The 19,446-nt window shown below is 41.5% G+C and overlaps 1 protein-coding gene across 4 annotated transcripts in view; it reads right to left on the minus strand.

Annotated features, from left to right (window-relative positions):
* The window catches only part of LOC308044820 (transcription initiation factor TFIID subunit 4-like), a gene marked incomplete at its 5' end in the record, with an annotated part of 133,471 nt that extends 118,856 nt beyond the window's left edge, over positions 1–14,615 (minus strand). For all 4 annotated transcript variants that reach the window (XR_013922662.1, XM_080351697.1, XM_080351696.1 and 1 more), the window contains 2 exons: positions 9,048–9,220; positions 13,469–14,615. Coding sequence is in view for 3 of the 4 variants with exons in the window: in XM_080351697.1 (XP_080207823.1) it covers positions 9,048–9,220; positions 13,469–14,615 (1,320 nt within the window). The remainder of the gene's footprint in view (positions 1–9,047; positions 9,221–13,468) is intronic.
* Between the last annotated feature and the right edge of the window lie 4,831 nt (positions 14,616–19,446).

Below are 19,446 nucleotides of genomic sequence, written 5' to 3' on the forward strand. Positions count from 1 at the left end.
GTGACAAAAGCCTTTGACACAAAATGGCAGTAAAATCTATTCATGTGTTGGATGTGAAGAAAAATCCCTACTACCAAAGAACTGCAAACAAAGTCACACAGCTGTTTACTAATGTGGTTCCAAAACTTGTAGATGTTAAAAGGTAAGTATGGAATGAGCGGATGAGAAACATAACAAGGAACTAGCCTAGAGAAATTCTTAAGTATCATGGAAATGATCTTTAAATGACAGCTGCAAGATGCCAGAAGACATTATAAGGGCTCCCAATACAAATACTTCAAGAAGAACGGGTAAAAACTATTTAGAAACAAACAGCTGCGTTCGCTGTGAAAGGAAAGCTGTAAACAGATCTCACGAGAAGTCCATCAAAAAGAAAACAGAAATGATCAACATTATATAAAAAAATTAACAACCCAATGTGTCAATGGAACAATCTAAAAGAATTCATTATGTTCTTTAAAGAAAAGGTGCTAAGATTTGGTATGATGCTATTAAATTCCAAAGTTACCAAGAGAGGCTTAGAAAGGAATATATGTTTTCAAATGTAACTGTATTATTTTTGATTAGACACACTGCCTACTTTTATATTTCCTAAACACATGAAAGTGATGTTTAAAAGGCTTTTTCCCCGTACTCAGACATTAACAGGCAGGAAATTAGAACATGAATGAATATAATCTACTACCAGTCTCCATGGGGACTCTTGAGAATGCTTAAGAAAGCCTTTTGTACACAGACTTGAGCTGGGTCTGTCCCTGCAGAGAGGCTGGGATTGTCAGTGGAGCACAGCACAGGCTGCTGTGGAAACTGGGAGTTCAGAACAGACCTGGCTCACCTCTGGCCAGCGTGGAGCGGGATGTCCCAGCGTTCATCCTGCCCACGTAATTCATGCCAATAACGCAACTGACTCCAGTTTCAGCGTGCAAAAAAGTCACTTCTGCAAAGGCAATGGGGGCACATTATAATTGTTCATGGAAGAAGTCAGTGTGGAATTACTCTGCGTCCTGCAAATCCACTCCCTAAATAATAGCATCTTAACTTTACTACATAGACATTCTCCCCAAAGCTCGAGACACATGGATCAAGATGCAAAGTTCAAGGCGTAAACAGGAGCCAACCACATTGTACCTGCTGTGCATGAACACGCTGCCTCTCTACTTGAAGGAATATACAAGGCTGCATTTGAAAAAGCAGGCGCCTTGAATATGGAGGAAATACCCCCAAATACCTGAGGATTATTTGTCACTGCCGAGGCAGGACTCCACCATTTTTAGGGACTGCATTGTGAATCCACATCTTAATAAAATCAAGACGATTAAAAGTGCCACAGGTTAGTACACTGACGCATATAAATCCTTGGAAATAGGTCTGTGGTTTAATTGTATTCTGTGCTACAGTACCACCTACTGATGAACACTCAGGGCACCAGCAACCCAGTCTCTGCACTACAAAGCAAGAGAGCTTACTTAGCACACGAGTGTTGCATGTATCATTTCATGATCAGTCCTGTCACTAAACTGGGCCACTATTAATCACAACAGAAAGAAAGAAAACACGCCAATAGCATTTGAACAAGCGTTAACACAAAAGCAAAGGCAAGTCTATCACAATACACATCCTGGCACCTCTTCCTGTGTCTTCCAATACGCGGCTTCACTAGGTACTACGCCAAACTCAATTTCAGCAGAACATAACCTTTCAGTTTAAACTTGCAAAACCTGAAATAAAACTCTATTTTATTTGTAAGCATTAATCCAGAAGACTTCTTACAAACAAAAAGGCCATGCCAAGATGCCTCAAACTATAAAAGAGTTTAACAAAGAAAACGAAGGTGGGAACACAGTCATTAACAGAAGCATAGGCTAAGGGTCACATCTGGTAGCCCATTTTAAAGTAACTAATTCATACAGTCTATCTTATAGGCATAGCTGGTATTAAGGTTTCATAACACTCCCCATTACCAAACTCTCTTTGCCAATACTTAAAATTCTGCCAGATTTCTGAAGAGTTCATGGAGAAACTTCATACGCTTATTGACTGCCTCTCAATTCTTTCGGTTATGGTTCAGCTGGAACATACACTTAAACATCAGCTGCAGAGCAATTTGTATGTCAGGGACTTGATTCTTTCACTCTGGTAAAAGTACAGCCAAATGGAGCCAAAGCACTAACACTTTATAAACTTGACATTTGCACACAATTGCAGAAAATGACTGGAGGCAGAATCTCTAGCACATCAGCCAACAGAGTCAGAACCTTCATTGCCACCACAGCATCACTGGAGTCAAACATCAGTCCCCAACGCAGGGACATGCTGCTGTGTTCCTCATATACATGACGTCCCTTTTGGGTTCATGAACAACAGGGGAGGAAGACACAGGACTGGCAGCAATTAGACAGGAGGCAGAAGAGCTTGGGGCCACCAAATAAACCCTTCAGAAACCAGGGGTCTAAGCCCAAACCCTCTGGAGTCTCAGCATCCTGTGGGCGTAAACAAATACCTGTATCATCCACTATCAAAGTACTTTTCTCACCCTCTGGTGAAGTGGCTGGTCCATCTATAATCACTAGGACTAATCCAAAGAACCTGGTGGATAAAAAGCACCTGAATTTTAGCCCTACAATTAGATACCACCCCTGCCTCAATTGCTCAGTGCTTGTGCTGCATGCAAATATAGATAATCTATTGTAATCAATATTCTTATGCCATATAAGCGGACAACTTGAAATGTGGGGTTTGTGATCAGGAGTGGTCATGGCTGCCAATGAAGACAACAAAGTCAACATGAACACAAAAAATTAACCAGTATCTTGAAATTACTTATAAAAAGAGGTAATAATCCCCTCAACTGCATTGTTGAGAAAGTTGTTACAGGGATAAGCTTCACAAAAAAACCTGTTCAGTTATTAATTCCCACTTCAGAAGGGGAGCTTAAATAATATGCAGCAAATAAGCCTGAAGCAACCAACTGAACAGTGGAGGAAAAAAATACTACATAATTCTTCATTAATTACGATTGTCCAGCCTATACAATGTAGAAATTAAAAATAACAGTAGTATGTAGTCATGCAGCATAATGCATGTGCACATGGGAGCCACTATTAGACTGCTCAGGAACCTTTTATACAGCATTTCCTGATCTTTGCACGTTTAATTTTACAGCCTTACTAATGTTTGAGTGCTTTCTAATAAGTTTTAAAAGATATGTTAATGCTATGAAAATGTAAACAGTAGAATTTGTAAGTAGTAGGAACTTCTTATCTGCTTATATAGAAAAGATTCACTCACCATGAAGAAAAGGAAGGAAAATGGTGTTGTGGTTCAAGTGTAGCTGAGACCACACACCTTTTACTTTCTCTGGCTTTTCAACCTACCTGTTCTGCTAACACAAATGTCTTCTCCAGAACATTGCACAAGAAGCCCAAAAACTGTCTATACAAAAGAAATAGTACAGAATAGCTTACTTGATAATAGTGGTAATGCACTTCGGGGCAACAAAGATTTATCAATTTGCCTACAATTTCTGCAAAGCTTAAAATAAGCAGCTGTCAGAAAAGCAGAAAGGGTGTAGAAAAACAGAAACCAAAGATAGATCAATAAACAAGAAAAAAAATTACCAACACTAAAATACGACTACAAATACAAGCACTGCTGAAAACACGGGCATTGCATGTTATCAGAATGATCTCAGATTTAAAAGGCTCCACTTTAGCAGGAACAGCAGCTTGTGAAACAGCAGCCAAGTTTAGAACTGCTCTCAATGTCCCATGTGATGGCAAAGACCGAGCTGTTGTCTGCATCAAATTCATTTCACAAAAGCAAAGCCTCTTCCAAACCAGGTGATTCAGCACTTTCCTCAAGCTCAAGGGACTTTTTCATTTCAAAAAAGGATGGTAAAGTGAAACTTAATAAACATAGAAAACGAATCAGTAAAGTTCATTTAATGAACTAGAAATTCTGAAGAGAAGGCAGAAAAATGTGCAAGCAAGAAAAAACAAAGCTAGAAAAGACTTGTCAGTTTTTTTAAATACATCAAAATATATTGATTGGACTATTTATGCAATGAAACAAAAACGCATTGTTAAGTAGCCCACTTATGTGTCTAAATATTTGGACTAAACCATCAAATTCCACATGTAACTTTACCTTTTCTGATCACTACAAATAGACAATGCAATTCACTAATTGAAATAAAAACAGTAAACTCTGAGACTAAACCCATTTTCAGCAGCAGTGTCATGAAAATTCCACCCTACGCTTTTATAACAGATAGTCCAGGCTAATACTGGTCTTCCCTGTATGACACTCACTTGATATTCTCAGTGTACAGCAGTACTTTAATTTTGTAACTAACAAGAGAATTTTAATTAAAAAGAATTTAAAATAAGTAACTTATTTTCTGCATTTTGGTTACAAATGCAAACCCAACTCGGCATTAAGATACAGAAACCAGCAAATTTGCACCAAAAGCATGAAAAGCCATAAACTGTACAAATGAAAAACGCAGATCAACAAAAGAAACACAAAGAAAAACTAGATGGCAGCACCTACCTATTTTTCATAATTTCACAAGTATAAGCTTCAATACAAGACATGAAGGCAAAAACTTAATGTAATCTAAATAATCAGCTTTTCAAGACTTCTGAATTTACTTTATATTTACTTATAATTTACTATATTCTGAAGAATGTAGTAATACAAGCAAACCCATGCTTATTTGACCTGCTTGTAATACAAGAATCCAGAGCAATTTTTTTTCTAAGATCAACCAAAGTTCCATCAAATTACAGCTTGTTTCCTAAAAATCCTGTACCTTCACTAAGATTTTGGCAAAATTAATCACTTTTTAATACTCAGCTAAAATTAATGTAAATAAAAAAATTTAAGAAAATTAAAATCACGAAGAGAAAAATGTTCAATTAAAATTATGCAGAGTTAACTCAAACCAGTGTTTGCTTTAAACATCCTAATGTTTTATTTCATTAATTGTTTCTTTCAAACAAACATGTTACCACTCAAAATGTATTCACAGTACAACAAAATTGCACTTCTGAACGCACCAAGAGATGAACACAATCTTCCATAAAACTGAGTACTTCCATGTAAAACACAGGGTAACAACTTTAAGAAGCCTCTGGTAGCTGCACCGAGAAGACAAATTTATATTCACAATCTGAAAAATGTTTTGGTTTTATATACCTAAATATTTTGCAATATTTTTTCCCTAATTAAAGTGTAGTTAGCTGTAGTTAATATCCCCCCACTACAGTTCTCTACAATCCCATAATTGGACCTAAACTACTTTATGGTATAGTTGCACCTCTTCATGCTTTTCTTGAATATTTTACTTTGAGAAATCAGGAAGACTTTAAATGTAAAAGACCACTAACATATCTAGCACACCTTCCTATTACAGGTACTTCTCTCAGTCACTGCTTTCTCTGCACTATTCTGCTCCTTTCCTATTCTGGTTCTTCCTGTGCATCCTTTTGGGACACATTCCCGCACCCCAGAGCCTTTCAGTTTGGCATTAAACTGATCAGAACCGAGATCCTTCCTGCAAGGTACGTGCATATCTCGATCAGCGAGTTTTGCAGAATTCCAGGAGGAGCTGAAAACAACCAGATTTTAACCATATTTTACACAGCAGCAACTTAAAGGAACATAAGTCAATGCCTAAAGATTAAAGAACCCAAGTCTTCCTTTCAAAATGGATTTGCCTATCTTCTTCCAAGAATCTAAAGAAAAATTGTCCCCAAGGCTATACTATAATTTCTTACATCCTCTACTCCTAAAAGTGCCAAAAAAAAAACCATTAAGACAAAGGGGTTACAAACAATGGAAGTCAAATACTGACTTAAATAGCAAAGCCGAGCACTCAAAAACGTTAGGAACATCAGATTTAAGTTTGCTGTGCAATATCAACAGCGTGCCTTGACTGCCGAGCTGAACTTTTATCTTTGTGCATTTATCATGCAAAGACTGTAATACGCTGCACATGGACAGAAGAGATTAATGTAGGATGAACGGGAAGTTACATATCTTAATCTTTTTGAACTTTTGTGTTTGGCACTGCTATCAAAATACACTTTTTTTCCCTTGGGAAGGGAGGAAGGATGGCTCTAGCAGTTCCCTACAGTGGTCAATGGTACTCTGTACAGGTATGTGACTTCAGAACATTCAGCAAAGCAACAGGTAACAATGAAACCATCGTCTTCAAGGAAAGCACTATCCTATGCCCTTGTACTGAATGCTGAGGGAAAACAGACTCTGCTTTCTCTGCCTCAGCAGCTTCCACTGTTCCAGGGAAAGGTGGCTCCTTCCTCACACTGCCCTGGATCTAAACCCACCTACGGAAGCCAGAATTTTCATGGGAAACCTGATTTGTTTCCCTCACAAATAACTGGGAGAAGATCTACCAAGTGATGGTCCTGGAATACGGGAAGAAAATCTTGTTACGCTTCTGGTCTGCAGAAGCAGTTTAGAATCTGCACAGCTCTGTGTGTAGTGATCAAGTCAGTCTCATCTAAGAACATTTAAAACATTTCAATAAGCTTTTTAATTTAGATGAACACTTTGGTGATTTTTCAGAAGATCTTTCTTGGAATTTTTAAAAGTTAATTGACAATTCATTTTGTATTCTCCAGTTATCACTCTGAACACACATCTTAATGAGTTGCTGAAAGTCACTGCCAGCTTTTGCAATTTCTTTGGCACATTATTTAATAACCTGTGTTTTACATCTAACTACATAGCTCAGAACACACTTTCTTAACACAGTAATTATTTAAAGTATATACAAATTAACTATAACACTAAAAACAATCACTTAGCTGGGTAACTTGTGGCACTTGACACTGACACAAGAGGTTCCACTTAAATGTGAGAAGAAACTTCTTCTCAGTGAGGGTGGCAGAGCCTGGCCCAGGCTGCCCAGGGGGGTTGTAGAGTCTCCTTCTGTGCAGACATTCCAACCCGCCTGGACACCTTCCTGTGTAACCTCATCTGGGTGTTCCTGCTCCATGGGGGGATTGCACTGGATGAGCTTTCCAGGTCCCTTTCCAATCCCAAACATACTGCGATACTGTGATCCTCACAGGTATACTTAATATAAATCCTGCAAGTCAGATTATATTTCTGCAATCTTAACTGCTTCATTTAACTAGAGAACATCTGCCTGAGGTCAACAAGATCAACTCCCAAGATTTGCTGTGCACACACCTTAAGATTGACTTTGGGATCCAAACTCTGGTCTTCTAATAAAGCCTGAACACACACACACAGCCAAGCAGATGGTCTACATTTTTGTACGCTTCCTAAGATTTTATGTACAATAAAAATGTATTCTTCAAACGTTTTCAGAATACAAACAATTTGTTAATATTTAATTTGCTATGAATGTTTCCACTCTGAATTTTAGTTCTGTATGCTGGCCACAGCAGTTACAGTTACAAGAAAATTAACAGTATGAAACAAAAACAGCTAAAACAAACCCATTGTAACAGACTGAGATCATATTCTTGGTTCAGTTCCACCCCACAATTTCTGGTTTATATTTAGGCTATGAACTTGACTCAGGATCCATTGCTAGAATGTGTGCCATACAGTCCCTTGTAGTCACTACTACTAAAGAACTGATTGTACCTATTTACAAAGAAAGACCCAAACAACCATAGACAGACATGCCAACTGAAAAGAAATACTTGTCTAGATCTGTTGTTGTCAAAAAACTGGTCGAAAAATCTCAACATAAACACATGCTTACATCTACGTTTATTTTTCCTGAAATACATTTATCTTCGAAGGCTTCTGCAAGTCATCTTCATCTTCCAGATATCACACATTTAAACACTGAACAGCTGCTTTTTCTGTGAAGAGTTCTTTTACAAATCCCATCCAATACTGCACTTATCTCTTCTCTGAGGGCATAAAGTTCCTCAAGTGTTTCCAGGCTTTTATGTATGTATTTCCTGAGATAAGTTCCATTGAGCTACAATCTTCCTAGCGACATTCATTTCTAAAACTTGTATTCTAGTTGGCTACACTGTTTTAGATTGCCTCATGTTAGCAATTTACTTTTAAGTCTCCAGTATTATCCCACCTTCCTTCTCTTCTGAAAAGAGAATCAATTCAAAAATTATAAAGACACCCTCTTAATCTCTTTCCACTCAGAATTACTTATCAGGCCTGCAAACAAAGACCTTAGGGAAAATGACCTTAAACTCTGCCTATTCTTGTTATGGCACAGCTGCCCTGAACTAACATCCAAAGATGTTTGCCTCTACATTTTAGCAAAATAGTTCAGCTCTAGCCCCAAACAGCCCGAAGCTAAACAGCCTCCTTACAAAATTCTAAACCAGTGTAGCCCACCAAGTAATTAAACAAACAATACATCTTCACCCTTGAAAATACATCAGTTGTGAGTTGAAATAAACACACTCCACTGAAGATTTTGGGGGAGGAAAGCACGTTCTCATGTCAATCTATATAAAAAAAGGTAATGTAGTCATAACACAGTTGAAACTTTAAGTGTAGACAGATCACACCCAGAGGTGAATCAAAGGAATCAAAACTTTCTTTTAAATAAAATATATCAGAAAAGTTAATTATTGCAAATCATTGCATTGAATGTTCTTGGCTTTTTATTCTCTAATTTCTAGTGAAATTATCTATCCTGTGCATCTATTCGGCATGCTGGGATATCACAGTGCTGTTGATTCGGAGGAACAAGCGGTGCTTGCTGAACCAGTGGCACACAGTCCAAACTAAGTCCTGGCTAAGACTCAGTCTTGTAGCCTCCAGTGATCTCACAGTCTGAACAAGGTCTTGAGAGACCCAACATATAAAGTACATCTTTTTGGAAAGACAAAAGAAAAACCCAAACCCTAGGCCTCAGAAAATAAAAATTTGAATAAGGATTTTCAGTGTTCCCAACAAAAAATGGGAGGAAAGCACATTTGCAAAAACATATGAGTTAATAGTATATAAGAGAGAGGAAAACATAATGCATTAAAGATTAAAGTAAAGCGAAATCAAGCCAGACATACCTGAGTTGTTGATAAGCGAAAAACGGGGCCAGTTGTGGGCACTGACAGCCTGGGTGAGATGCTGGTAGGACCCTGTCCCTGTGTCTGCACTTGAGCCTGCATTTGAGCCTGTGCCAGAGCCTGCTGAGGCACCATTACAAGCTGTCCAGCATCCGTGCGCACCAAGACCATACCTAAGGAGAACAAAGTAACAATAACTATACAATAAAAAATAATATTTACAGAACTAACTACAAAATATAGAATAAAATTCATGTATAGCACTGTACATTTTTCTTTCTACTTTTTATTTTTAAATTCTGGCGTAACATGAGATTTTCTTTCAAAAAAGAAATGGAGCCCCTACTAGCAGACAAAAACTCATTTGAATTCCAAACTGAATTGGGTATAACTGTACTTTATGGATAATAGCGGTGAAAAAAGTGGTCACTCGAGTGTATAGGCACACAGTGACTCTCAGCAGCCTAGCCAGGGTCAGCAGAATGAAATTAGAAAGAAATATCCATTACAAATAAACTGTGATGACAATCCAGTAGCTGAGAACAGAATTCACTATGAACATACCAGGGACAATGACATACGAGCTTTACCAAAACAACAGCTCTAGGGGATGTGTACATGCAAACATTAGGCCAGACATTTCTGAGTATACAATATATGAGACTTAGTTAATTGTTGAGCATTAACACATGGATTTGACACCCACCATCATCATATCAGTGGTTTGGACATCAAGAAAAAAATATTGTCATACCCAGGTTCTCCTTCTCCTCTACTCTGCCCTGGTGAGACCACATCTGGAATATTGTGTCCAGTTGTGGCCCCTCAGTTCCAGCAGGACAGGGAACTGCTGGAGAGAGTCCAGCACAGGGCAACAAAGATGCTGAAGGGAGTGGAGCATCTCCTGTGTGAGGAAAGGCTGAGGGAGCTGGGGCTCTGGAGCTGGAGAAGAGGAGACTGAGGGGTGACCTCATTAACGTTTACAGATATCTAAAGGGTGAGTGCCATGAGGATGGAGCCAGGCTCTTCGCGGTGACAACCAATGATAGGACAAGGGGCAATGGGTTCAAACTGGAACACAAAAGGTTCCACTTAAATTTGAGAAGAAACTTCTTCACGGTGAGGATGACAGACACTGGCCCAGGCTGCCCAGGGGGGTTGTGGAGTCTCCTTCTGTGCAGACATTCCAACCCGCCTGGACACCTTCCTGTGTAACCTCATCTGGGTATTCCTACTCCATGGGGGGATTGCACTGGATGAGCTTTCCAGGGCCCTTCCAACTCCTGACATTCTGGGATTCTGCGAGAACCAACCCAACTACTCCTCAGCACAAAATCATACAAGATATTTTAGGAAAACATCACAGGAATTGTTTTCAAATCAACAGACTACTTTGCAAATGTTTTCTAAGACTTTCTGTAAGTAAATTGTAATACTTACAGATTATTTGCTAGTAACATATTTCGCAAATAGAGACCTTCTACACAACACGGCCAGTGCCATCATGTTTTACCCTAAGTGTAACTGGCCAAAGTTTTCCCCAGTCAGCAGGAGAGAAAAGGGGAGACAACAGTTAAGTTGGTCCCTGAATCATCTGGAGCATCACACTTATTCAAGATCACTGCCAAGCATGTGATGTGCTTCCTCTAGTTCTCTCAGAATTAAGCAGCAGTTCCCCAGACAGATTATTTTAAAATAATTTCTAAGTTAGTTCCAGAGTACATTTTAATAATTTAACCTAGGTAGGATACAACATAGGGCATGATGGCTCTACAAACAGAAAAACATCTTGCCTGTAACTACTGGAGAACCAAAACACAAGGATCTAGGAAGTCAACTTTTATTCTGCTTATAAAGTCAGTAGATGTTATTACTACAACTTATCTCTATGTGCAAATTGCTTCACATATATCTTCTAACTTCACAAGGGAAAAGAAACATGGTAAAAGCTTACATCCACTTCTTGATACTAGCTCCCCCACCCAAAAAAAAAAGCCAAAACACCTCAGCAAACGGACACGGTTTGCAACATATCATGAGGATCAAGAAACCTGAACAGTATTATATCAAGCAAGTAACAGATTTCAAAAGTACCTTATACCAAGAAAGTCAGTCTATCCATGTCTGACAGACAAATACAAATCCCAGCGCGGGGATGAACACGCGAGTGAACAGCAGCACCAGTAAAAAGCCCTCACTCACGGAGCCCTAGGTGCTCCCAGCCAACTGCCACCGCTGAAAACACAAAGAAAAGGCAAATTTCTGCCACTCCAATCTAAATACTTGTGGAAATTGAGCTTTAAGGCAAGAGAGCTGTAACAAGGATCACATCTAAAAGCCTCTTCCAAAACCCGGAGAGTTATTTTTAAGAGAGTTGAAATAAATAAATAAACCTTGTAAAATATTGCAATTCAGGTTCACCAGCCCTTCAAGCACCAAACCTCAGGGTTTATATTGGCAGAAAATTCTGTAAGCAGATGTTGTAGTCGATATATGCCACTTCTGAACCATCCGGACACGCAAAAATTAGTACATTAACAACGGACCAAACAACTATCACTTCTCTGATTGTGAACCATATATAAAAATCCTCATAGCACAATGCCTAGCATGCATTAAAAAATACATGCTCTATTTGCATTACACTGATTCACAGGTGTTTTGTTAACTTATCTTCCAATTTTCTAAATTCCAAATTAAAAAAAAAAAAAAAGGAAAAATAAATTACAACACACACCACACAATTTCAATAAATGTTGCAGACATAATTACGGCTATAAATGCAAAAATGTTCACGTATTAATGTTATGTTTTAATTCAATTTAGAGAAGTTTAGGTTTATTTTACTGACCAATATGTACAAATTAGCGTCTAGTTAAATTATGAGATTTGTTTTTCCTTACTGTCAGCCATGTAAAGATGAAGTACACAGCTCAGGAGTATCATATGCTAAAATAACATACTATCAGAAACTGATTAAAACTTTTTGCTTTAGACAGAAGTTTATGACACAGGAGTTTCAAATCTTCACTAATTTAGAGGTAAAAACTCAAAAAAAAGAGTGTTTTCTGAATACCTTTGACCTTAGAACATACTATCTTCATGTTTATGCAAATTTAATGGATTTCAAACTATCTGGTAATCAAATTCTAACTTTCCACAGTATTATTTCCATAACATTTTCTAAACCTTGGACCAGATTGCTTTCAAGGGCTGCCTTCCTCTTCCACTTGAAAATTAAGTAGTAGAACAAAGTATTGACACAATAAACTTCAGAAACTGCATGCAAAGTTATGATACATATTAACATACGTGTATATTAATTATCAAACAGATTAATATCAGGAAATCAAGGCTAAAGGCACTAATACAATCTGAATAGTAATCTCTTAATTGTTTTAACTTAGGTCCTCATGAAACCACAGAACCTTAACTGGTCAGAGCATGAGAATTTGGAGCAGGAGTTTCATAAACTATGGCCAAAGACACAACTAGAAGCAAACTTCTACACCATCACATTTTTGCTTCACCTAGCTAATAAATATCAACTATTTTAAGCAGCATGGTGGAAGAAATAAGTTATTTCAGAGTTCACAAATATCTCCACATATTATCATGCTATTAATAGAAAAAAAAATAGTTCAAATGGTATATCAGCTCCTAAATTAAGAAGGCACAAAGTTACCAACTTTTTTCAACATGAAAATCCATTAAGAAGTCCCTTCAAAATACTAGACAAAACAGTATACAATTAGAGGAGGCGTCACTAGGATGAAGGGAGGCTGTTTTGGTTAGTTAACAACCTTGCTGAACTTTTTAGTAACCAAAGATAAGAAACTAAAAGGAGAACAGACAGGATACAACAGTTGCTTCAGAGTTAGAAATAAAATCTGGTGAGGTAAAGACTGCAGAGACGCAGCAGAGAATGACACCTTCACACTGACCAACACCAAACTGCTTAAATTACACAAATTAGCCTGCTACTTTGCCACCTGACTCACAGCCTAAGACACCCCTGAAGGAAAACTTCTAGAGACTATTAAGAGTAAAGCAGAAAACAGAGTCCTTCAAAACATATGTAAAAACATTCCAACAGCCCAACTTTTTATCTCGCTCTCAACTGCTCACTACACCACCGCGCATACCTTACCTTGACTACCGCTCTATCCCTAAGATAAAACAAGTAGCTAATCAACCAACAGTCATAATTAGTTCGCATTAGCAACCGCCCGTCCCGCACCAATTACATCCTCATTACCGGCAGCCGGTTTGGCAGAAGCCGCCCTCACAGGTGGCTCTGCTTTTGTCTCCAGCACGTCGAGCAGCGGCAAGACGACAACTTTAGGAAAAAAAAAATCCCTCAGCCAAAAAGAAGAGGTTAGAAGGGGCGGCGAGGCTGTGGCCGTCGTGTTCGCACTTACCGGGCGGGATGGTGAAGCCGGGGGGCAGCTGGATGGTGGTCTGCTGGATGGCGGGCTGCTGCGGCGGCCTCACTATCAGCTGGGGGGCCACGATCCGGGGGGCAGCGCCCATGGCCGGCCTGGGCGACAGGGCCTGGGGGGCGGCGGGGGCGACGGGGAGGGCAGCGCCCGCCTTGGCGACGCCCGCGGCGGTGACCGCCGGCTTGGGCGCGGCTCCGGGGGCCGCCGGGGCGCAGTTGGCGACCGAACCCTGTCCCGGCGGGGCGGCCGCGCTGGGCGCGGGGCTGGCGGAGTTACTGAGTGCGTTTACTGCGGGGAGCGGGCCGGGCGCGGGCTTGGTCTGTGCTGTGGCGGCGTCGGCTCTGCCGTGGCTGCTGACTGGCGGGGCTGCCGCTGGCCGGCCCCCGGCGCCCTCCCCGTTGGGCGCCGCCTCGCCGGGGAGCGGCGCGGTCGTGGCGGCGGCGGCGCCCTCCGCCGCTCCCGCCGGCCCGGTGCCCCCCGCGGGGGTCTCGTTCCCCGCCGCGGCCTCGGCGCGCTGCGGCGGTGCGCTGTCAGCGGCGGGCGGGCTGCCGCCGGGGCTGGGGCTCCCCGCGTCCCGGACAGCGGCGCCGGCAGCCACATGGTTGTTGACAGGCTGGGCAGGGGCGCCGGCGGGCGGGGGGGCAGCGGGCTGCGGCGGGGCAGGCGCGGCGGGGCTGCCGCCGCCGCTGCTGAGGAGAGCCGGTCCATGTGATTGCTGCACACTACTACTGTTTACACTCACTCCCCTCCCTGCCGCCGCCGCTGCCGCCGCTGCCGCCGCCGGGGGGGACGGGGACGGGAGCGGCCCCTGGGCAGGGGCTCGGCTCTCCGCGGCTCCGGGGCACCCCGCCGCCTCCTCTACCCCGGGCGCAGGAGGGGGCGCGGGATGCCCTTGCTGCTGCCGGACCGGGCTGCTGCCCCCCGCTAGGCTCCCCTGGTGCTGCTGCTGCTGCGGCTGCTGCTGCTGGGACGGGGCGGAGGTCCTGGGCTGGGGCGCCTCGGCGGAGCCCCGGCCGCCGGCCAGCTGCGATTCCAAGGAGCCCACCAGGTCGCTGACCGCCTTCTCGTCCACCTCCTCGGAGAAGAGCAGCATCTCTTCCAGGGGGTCCGAGGCGCCCGCCGCCATCTTGCGCTGAGCTGGGAGCCGGCCGCGCAGCGCGCAGGCGCGCCGGCCTCTGGCGCGCGCGAGGCATTCTGGGAGGGGCCGGCTTCCTCCTCCCCGCCAGGGGGCGGGGCGGGGCAGAGCGCGGCTGCCGGCGGTCGGGGCCGCCCCGGCCCGTTCGCGCCCTCCGCGGCCTGGTGAGACTCACCGGGAGCGGCCCGGCAGCCAGACCGCGCTGGGCGAGGGACGGTTATGTGGAGGGCGGCAGGCGGCTCCCCGGCCGCCTCGGGAAGCCGAGAGGCGACAGCGTGTGCAGGCAGGTGCCTTGGCGGTGCAGGGGGTGTGTGACCCTGCCGTTCGCTCCTGGCAGGGAGGCGGAAGCGCGGAGAAGGCCCGCGGGCCTGGGACAGGTGGCTGTGAGCTGGCACGGTGGGAACTCAGCTGCCGTGTGGTCATGTTGTGTTTCGGTAGCGAAGCTGCTGCAGTTGCGCTCTTCGCCTTCCCTCCGTACGGTGTAAGGGCCGTTACACCCAGCACCACTTTTGCACGGTTACGGAGCACCCAGCTGCCTCACACACAAACTGTCAGGAGGAGGTGACCTCCAGTGCTGTTGACACCGTTGAAAATCCTAAGCTGCACGCAGAGTGCTTGCACTTACATTTGCACTGCTGTGGCTGCTTTAGGCATTTATGTCCAAAGCTGCTGTTTTACCTGGACAAGAATGGTTGCAGTATGTGGACACTGCCACTTGTAAACCAAAAATAAGATTCATGGTGTCATCACAGCAGCTGTTGACATACTGTGTTCCTTCTGCATCCCCACAGGAAATTTGGGCTGGTTTTTTTTGTTACTAACACTTCTGCCATTGCACTCCTGCATGCTGTTTCCCCATGAGCGCTTGCTTCATACATTGAGAAATGCCATTTAAGAGAAAGACAGTGGTCCTAACCCATCACTTTTTTGACTAATGACAGGGCAGTTTCATTGATGCAGCCTTCGGTATAAATAACTTTGCTCCTGTGAATCACCATTGCCAACAGTTCATTGATTCTGTTCTTGCACACAAGTGGTAACCACCGCGGATTTGTGAAGCTGCCAGCAGAAAGCACTTTGGGTTCCATCATGTGTGCTGGCCTGCAGCAGCATGGATGTCTGCAAACTGGGATGTATCTGAGCTGCTGCTCTGTGGCCTGAAATGGTGACTCATTCTTCGTGTTGTGATTTTCAGGGTTTTCCACAAAACTGAAAAAGCTGCACCTGTGAATAATCCACCTCCAATTGCACAACGCACGGGTGGAAACAAGTGAAGGGCTCACAGCGCGCACAACTTTTCTCCTATTCCCAGACTCAATCTGTTAAGTCATACCTCGTATGACTTGCTTAAGTCACAAGACTAAATTGCTAATAACTGGTTTGTTACCATCCGTTTTCTCTCAATGTAGGTTACATTTTTATTCAAGGTATTTTTTCCTAATTGTCTGTTTATACCTTTAGGAGCAGCTTTATGATGAATCAAAATAAACCACTTTTAAAATGCATTAAAATTAGGTTGCACCAGTTTAATTAAGATGTCTCCTGCAATAAAACCAGTGCATATTTCTTAAATAAAGCAGCCAGTAAAAGTACTGAAGGACCAAACACATGGTTAGGATGTATAAAGGGGAGGCTGTGCACTGGATGAATGTGAAAGCACAGCAATGCTTATGAAAAACAGTATTAAGTGTATGCAGGAGGTCTAGACATCAAAAACTTGCATAGCAAATGAGTATTGCTTTTATAGATTGCTAGAGCTGAATTAAATTTGGACTTTTAACAAATGTTTCTACCTGGAAACTTAATTAAAACAGACTATTACTCAATTTGGTATTGCACAAAAATAAAGAATATTCATTTGGGTTGGAAAATATCAGAGTCTATCCGATACTGATTTGTTAAGAGTCCCACATTTTATTATCAGAGAAGATTCCATGTTTCCTTCCCTTATTTGCCCTGATCCTGGACTTCATTTACATACACAGTTTAACAAGAGAATGGAAAGATATATGATTCTGCAACTAGTCCTGATTATTAAAAAACTTTTAGGATACATTTTTCTAACACTATGGCATTAAACTGAGTGTCTCCATAAAACCCCCCAGGGAGGAAAAGTTTACTGTTTTGTAACTTTAGGAGATAAAAAGTAATCTTCCCACCAGAAAGAGAAAACAGCGAGTCATGACATACAACAGGATTCAAAACGTAAGAAATTACATACTTGTAATTACAGTTTTAAAGTACATTTGTGGGTGGATGAACTGTAAAATATGAATTCATGTTTCTTCCCACTCACCTCTTCTTAATTGAGCCATTTTATATATATAAGCACACAGAATAAGGAAGTGTAATAGCATATTTTATTTAATAAAACATGATGAATACTGATTCACATTGGACTCCTTTCAAGCCAAGAAGTGATGACATACATAAGAATGTATATAAACTTGCTGATGAAACTGGCTTTGGGCTTGTGCCCATAGGGAATGAGTACAGAATCTCTGTGAACGTTTGTATTAATTCTTTTATTATAAAAATATTTTTCAAATATTTACATGCTTTTCATCATAGAAAACATCACTCTGAATGTATTTGTTGCTCTTTCATTTTTTGGAGTTAAATATGTATAAAATAATAATTTTAAAAAAATCTTAAGAGACCACTGTGATAATCTCATCTCTAAAGTAGAATCTTTCCTGAATTATGTTTTGTTTGAAATAGATAATGTCTATTAGGAAAGTTAACTTCCAACCATGGCTTTAAAATCAGCTGTGAAAAAAAAATACACCACAAAACTTATTGAGTTGTTATTCAGTTATCAACACAGTTAAGCCCTGTGCCCTGCTTCCAGCCTAAGTTTTTCATTAATAACTCACTACATAATAGCAGCACCACCCCCATATTAAGCTGCAGGGAGTAATAACAGTTCACACAGATCTTTTTGTCATCTAGAGAAGTGTAAGCATTTAAAAAGGGGCACTATTTTTCTAGTATGTATCATGGGTTTCCTTGAAAAACGCACTTTCAGTACATATACAGCTAACTAAGTCTAAAACTAACATTAAAATGGTACCTACCAATTGAGATAAGATTTTGAGATAATTTAAAAGGAATTTACAGAACTCCTTACATTCATAATTGAAACTCACTTTATGCTAAAAAAATATTATTTCAACTGCTGATTTTAAGTATGAACTAGAAATTATAAATTCCACAAATTGGAGAGCACAAAGATGGCTAAGTAACCAACAACTGTTGTAGAAATATGTCTAAATTTAGCTTCATGTATTTCAGTTGCAAAGGAATTTATTTTTTAAATACAGGTTACAGAAATCTAGGAGCTTTTGTTTTGAAGTTAATCATAATTGTCAATATTGCCTGTGCTTACCCAGACAGGACTTGATGGAGAGAATTGGGAAAGTTTGACATCAAGAAGGTTCAAATTTAACCCTCAAATTTTTTGTCAAGGGGATAGTTTTCTATTCCTAGCTTTTTTTTTCTTTTATTCATTCTGGGCAACTTCTCTCTTTCAGAAACTTCGCAAGCATTAACACCTAAAAGCAAACTCTGGTAGTTTTCTGCTTGAATTCTCTCCTGAAATGCTCATCTACTGTGTCCCAAGCTCAAAGAAACATCTATTTCTATTTCCTGTTCCACCACACAACTGTGATACTCTAATTCTATAAATGTGAGTCTTTGACTACAATTTTGAGAGGCAGATGAGGGAAAACTTAGGAAGATGTTGGCCAGATGTTGTTCTCTCTCCTCCTATGTCAGTATCACAAGCCTGCCTGCCTGCCTTCCTTCCTCTCATGGTGTCCTCTCTCTTCATCAGCCAGGGGCCCCATCTTTCCTGCAACCTCCTCCAAAACGTTTCTTCCCTCTTCCAAGCCCCATCTATATCTGAAGCTAATACATCTCCCGTAAGGAGGCAGGAGCAGGAACACCACATAATAAAGACTGTAGCTGATCCTCGAGATTGTCATTAGGCTCTCCACCTCCTCCAACACGTTATTTAGCCACAGTTGAGAAGCAGCCACAGACCACTCTCCAGTGAAGACTTCAGGAAGACTCTCCTGTCAGGGATCATAGGTGTCTTTTGTTATTTTCTGAACAGTAGCTTTACTTCAAGATGAGTTACAAATGCCAATTTCCAACAGCAGTCTCCCATGGACTCTATATGGCCACATACCTCTAGTCATTAACCAAAGAACTTTGTAACAAAATCTTTCAAGTAGTCCAGGACATGCTAGAAGCACATCACAGTAAAGATCCCTGGGCAACTGAGTTCTCCAGGACTTTACAGTCAGTTGAACTCAGGCATGCAGTTTCTAGTAGAATAGCTCCTATTTAGAACCATGCAGGCCATTCCAGAAAAATCTGGCTTGCCATTGTTTTTCAAAGCCCTATTCTGAACAAAATGCTTGCTGAATCCTTGCAACATATTAGTGTCCAGTTGCTGCAATAAAAGTTATTAAGTACCTTTTCCAGAAGTTAGGTTTTTTTTGCATATCGTTTTCCAGGCTGCAAATACAAATGGGGCCCCAGGGCAGTCTCCAACAGGAAGCTTCAGTTGGGGTTTTACTTAAGGTGTGTAAGTACAATCTCAAAATCACATTTGTGTGTGTGTTTGTGCTTATTTGTACTAAAAGAGTAGTTTTTTTCAGGAATAATTCCACACTATAGTTAAGAGTTCATCAACAGTTGTGTAGCTTAACGTTGCTTGGCAAGGTCTGACTATCTCAACACTGCCAACTGAGTATAACAGAACCTCCTTGAAATACAAACTAAATAGTTATCATCATCTAGACTTTTGCAAATC

The sequence above is a fragment of the Nesoenas mayeri genome (genome assembly GCF_963082525.1).
Source record: "Nesoenas mayeri genome assembly, chromosome: 12".
NCBI lineage: Eukaryota > Metazoa > Chordata > Aves > Columbiformes > Columbidae > Nesoenas > Nesoenas mayeri.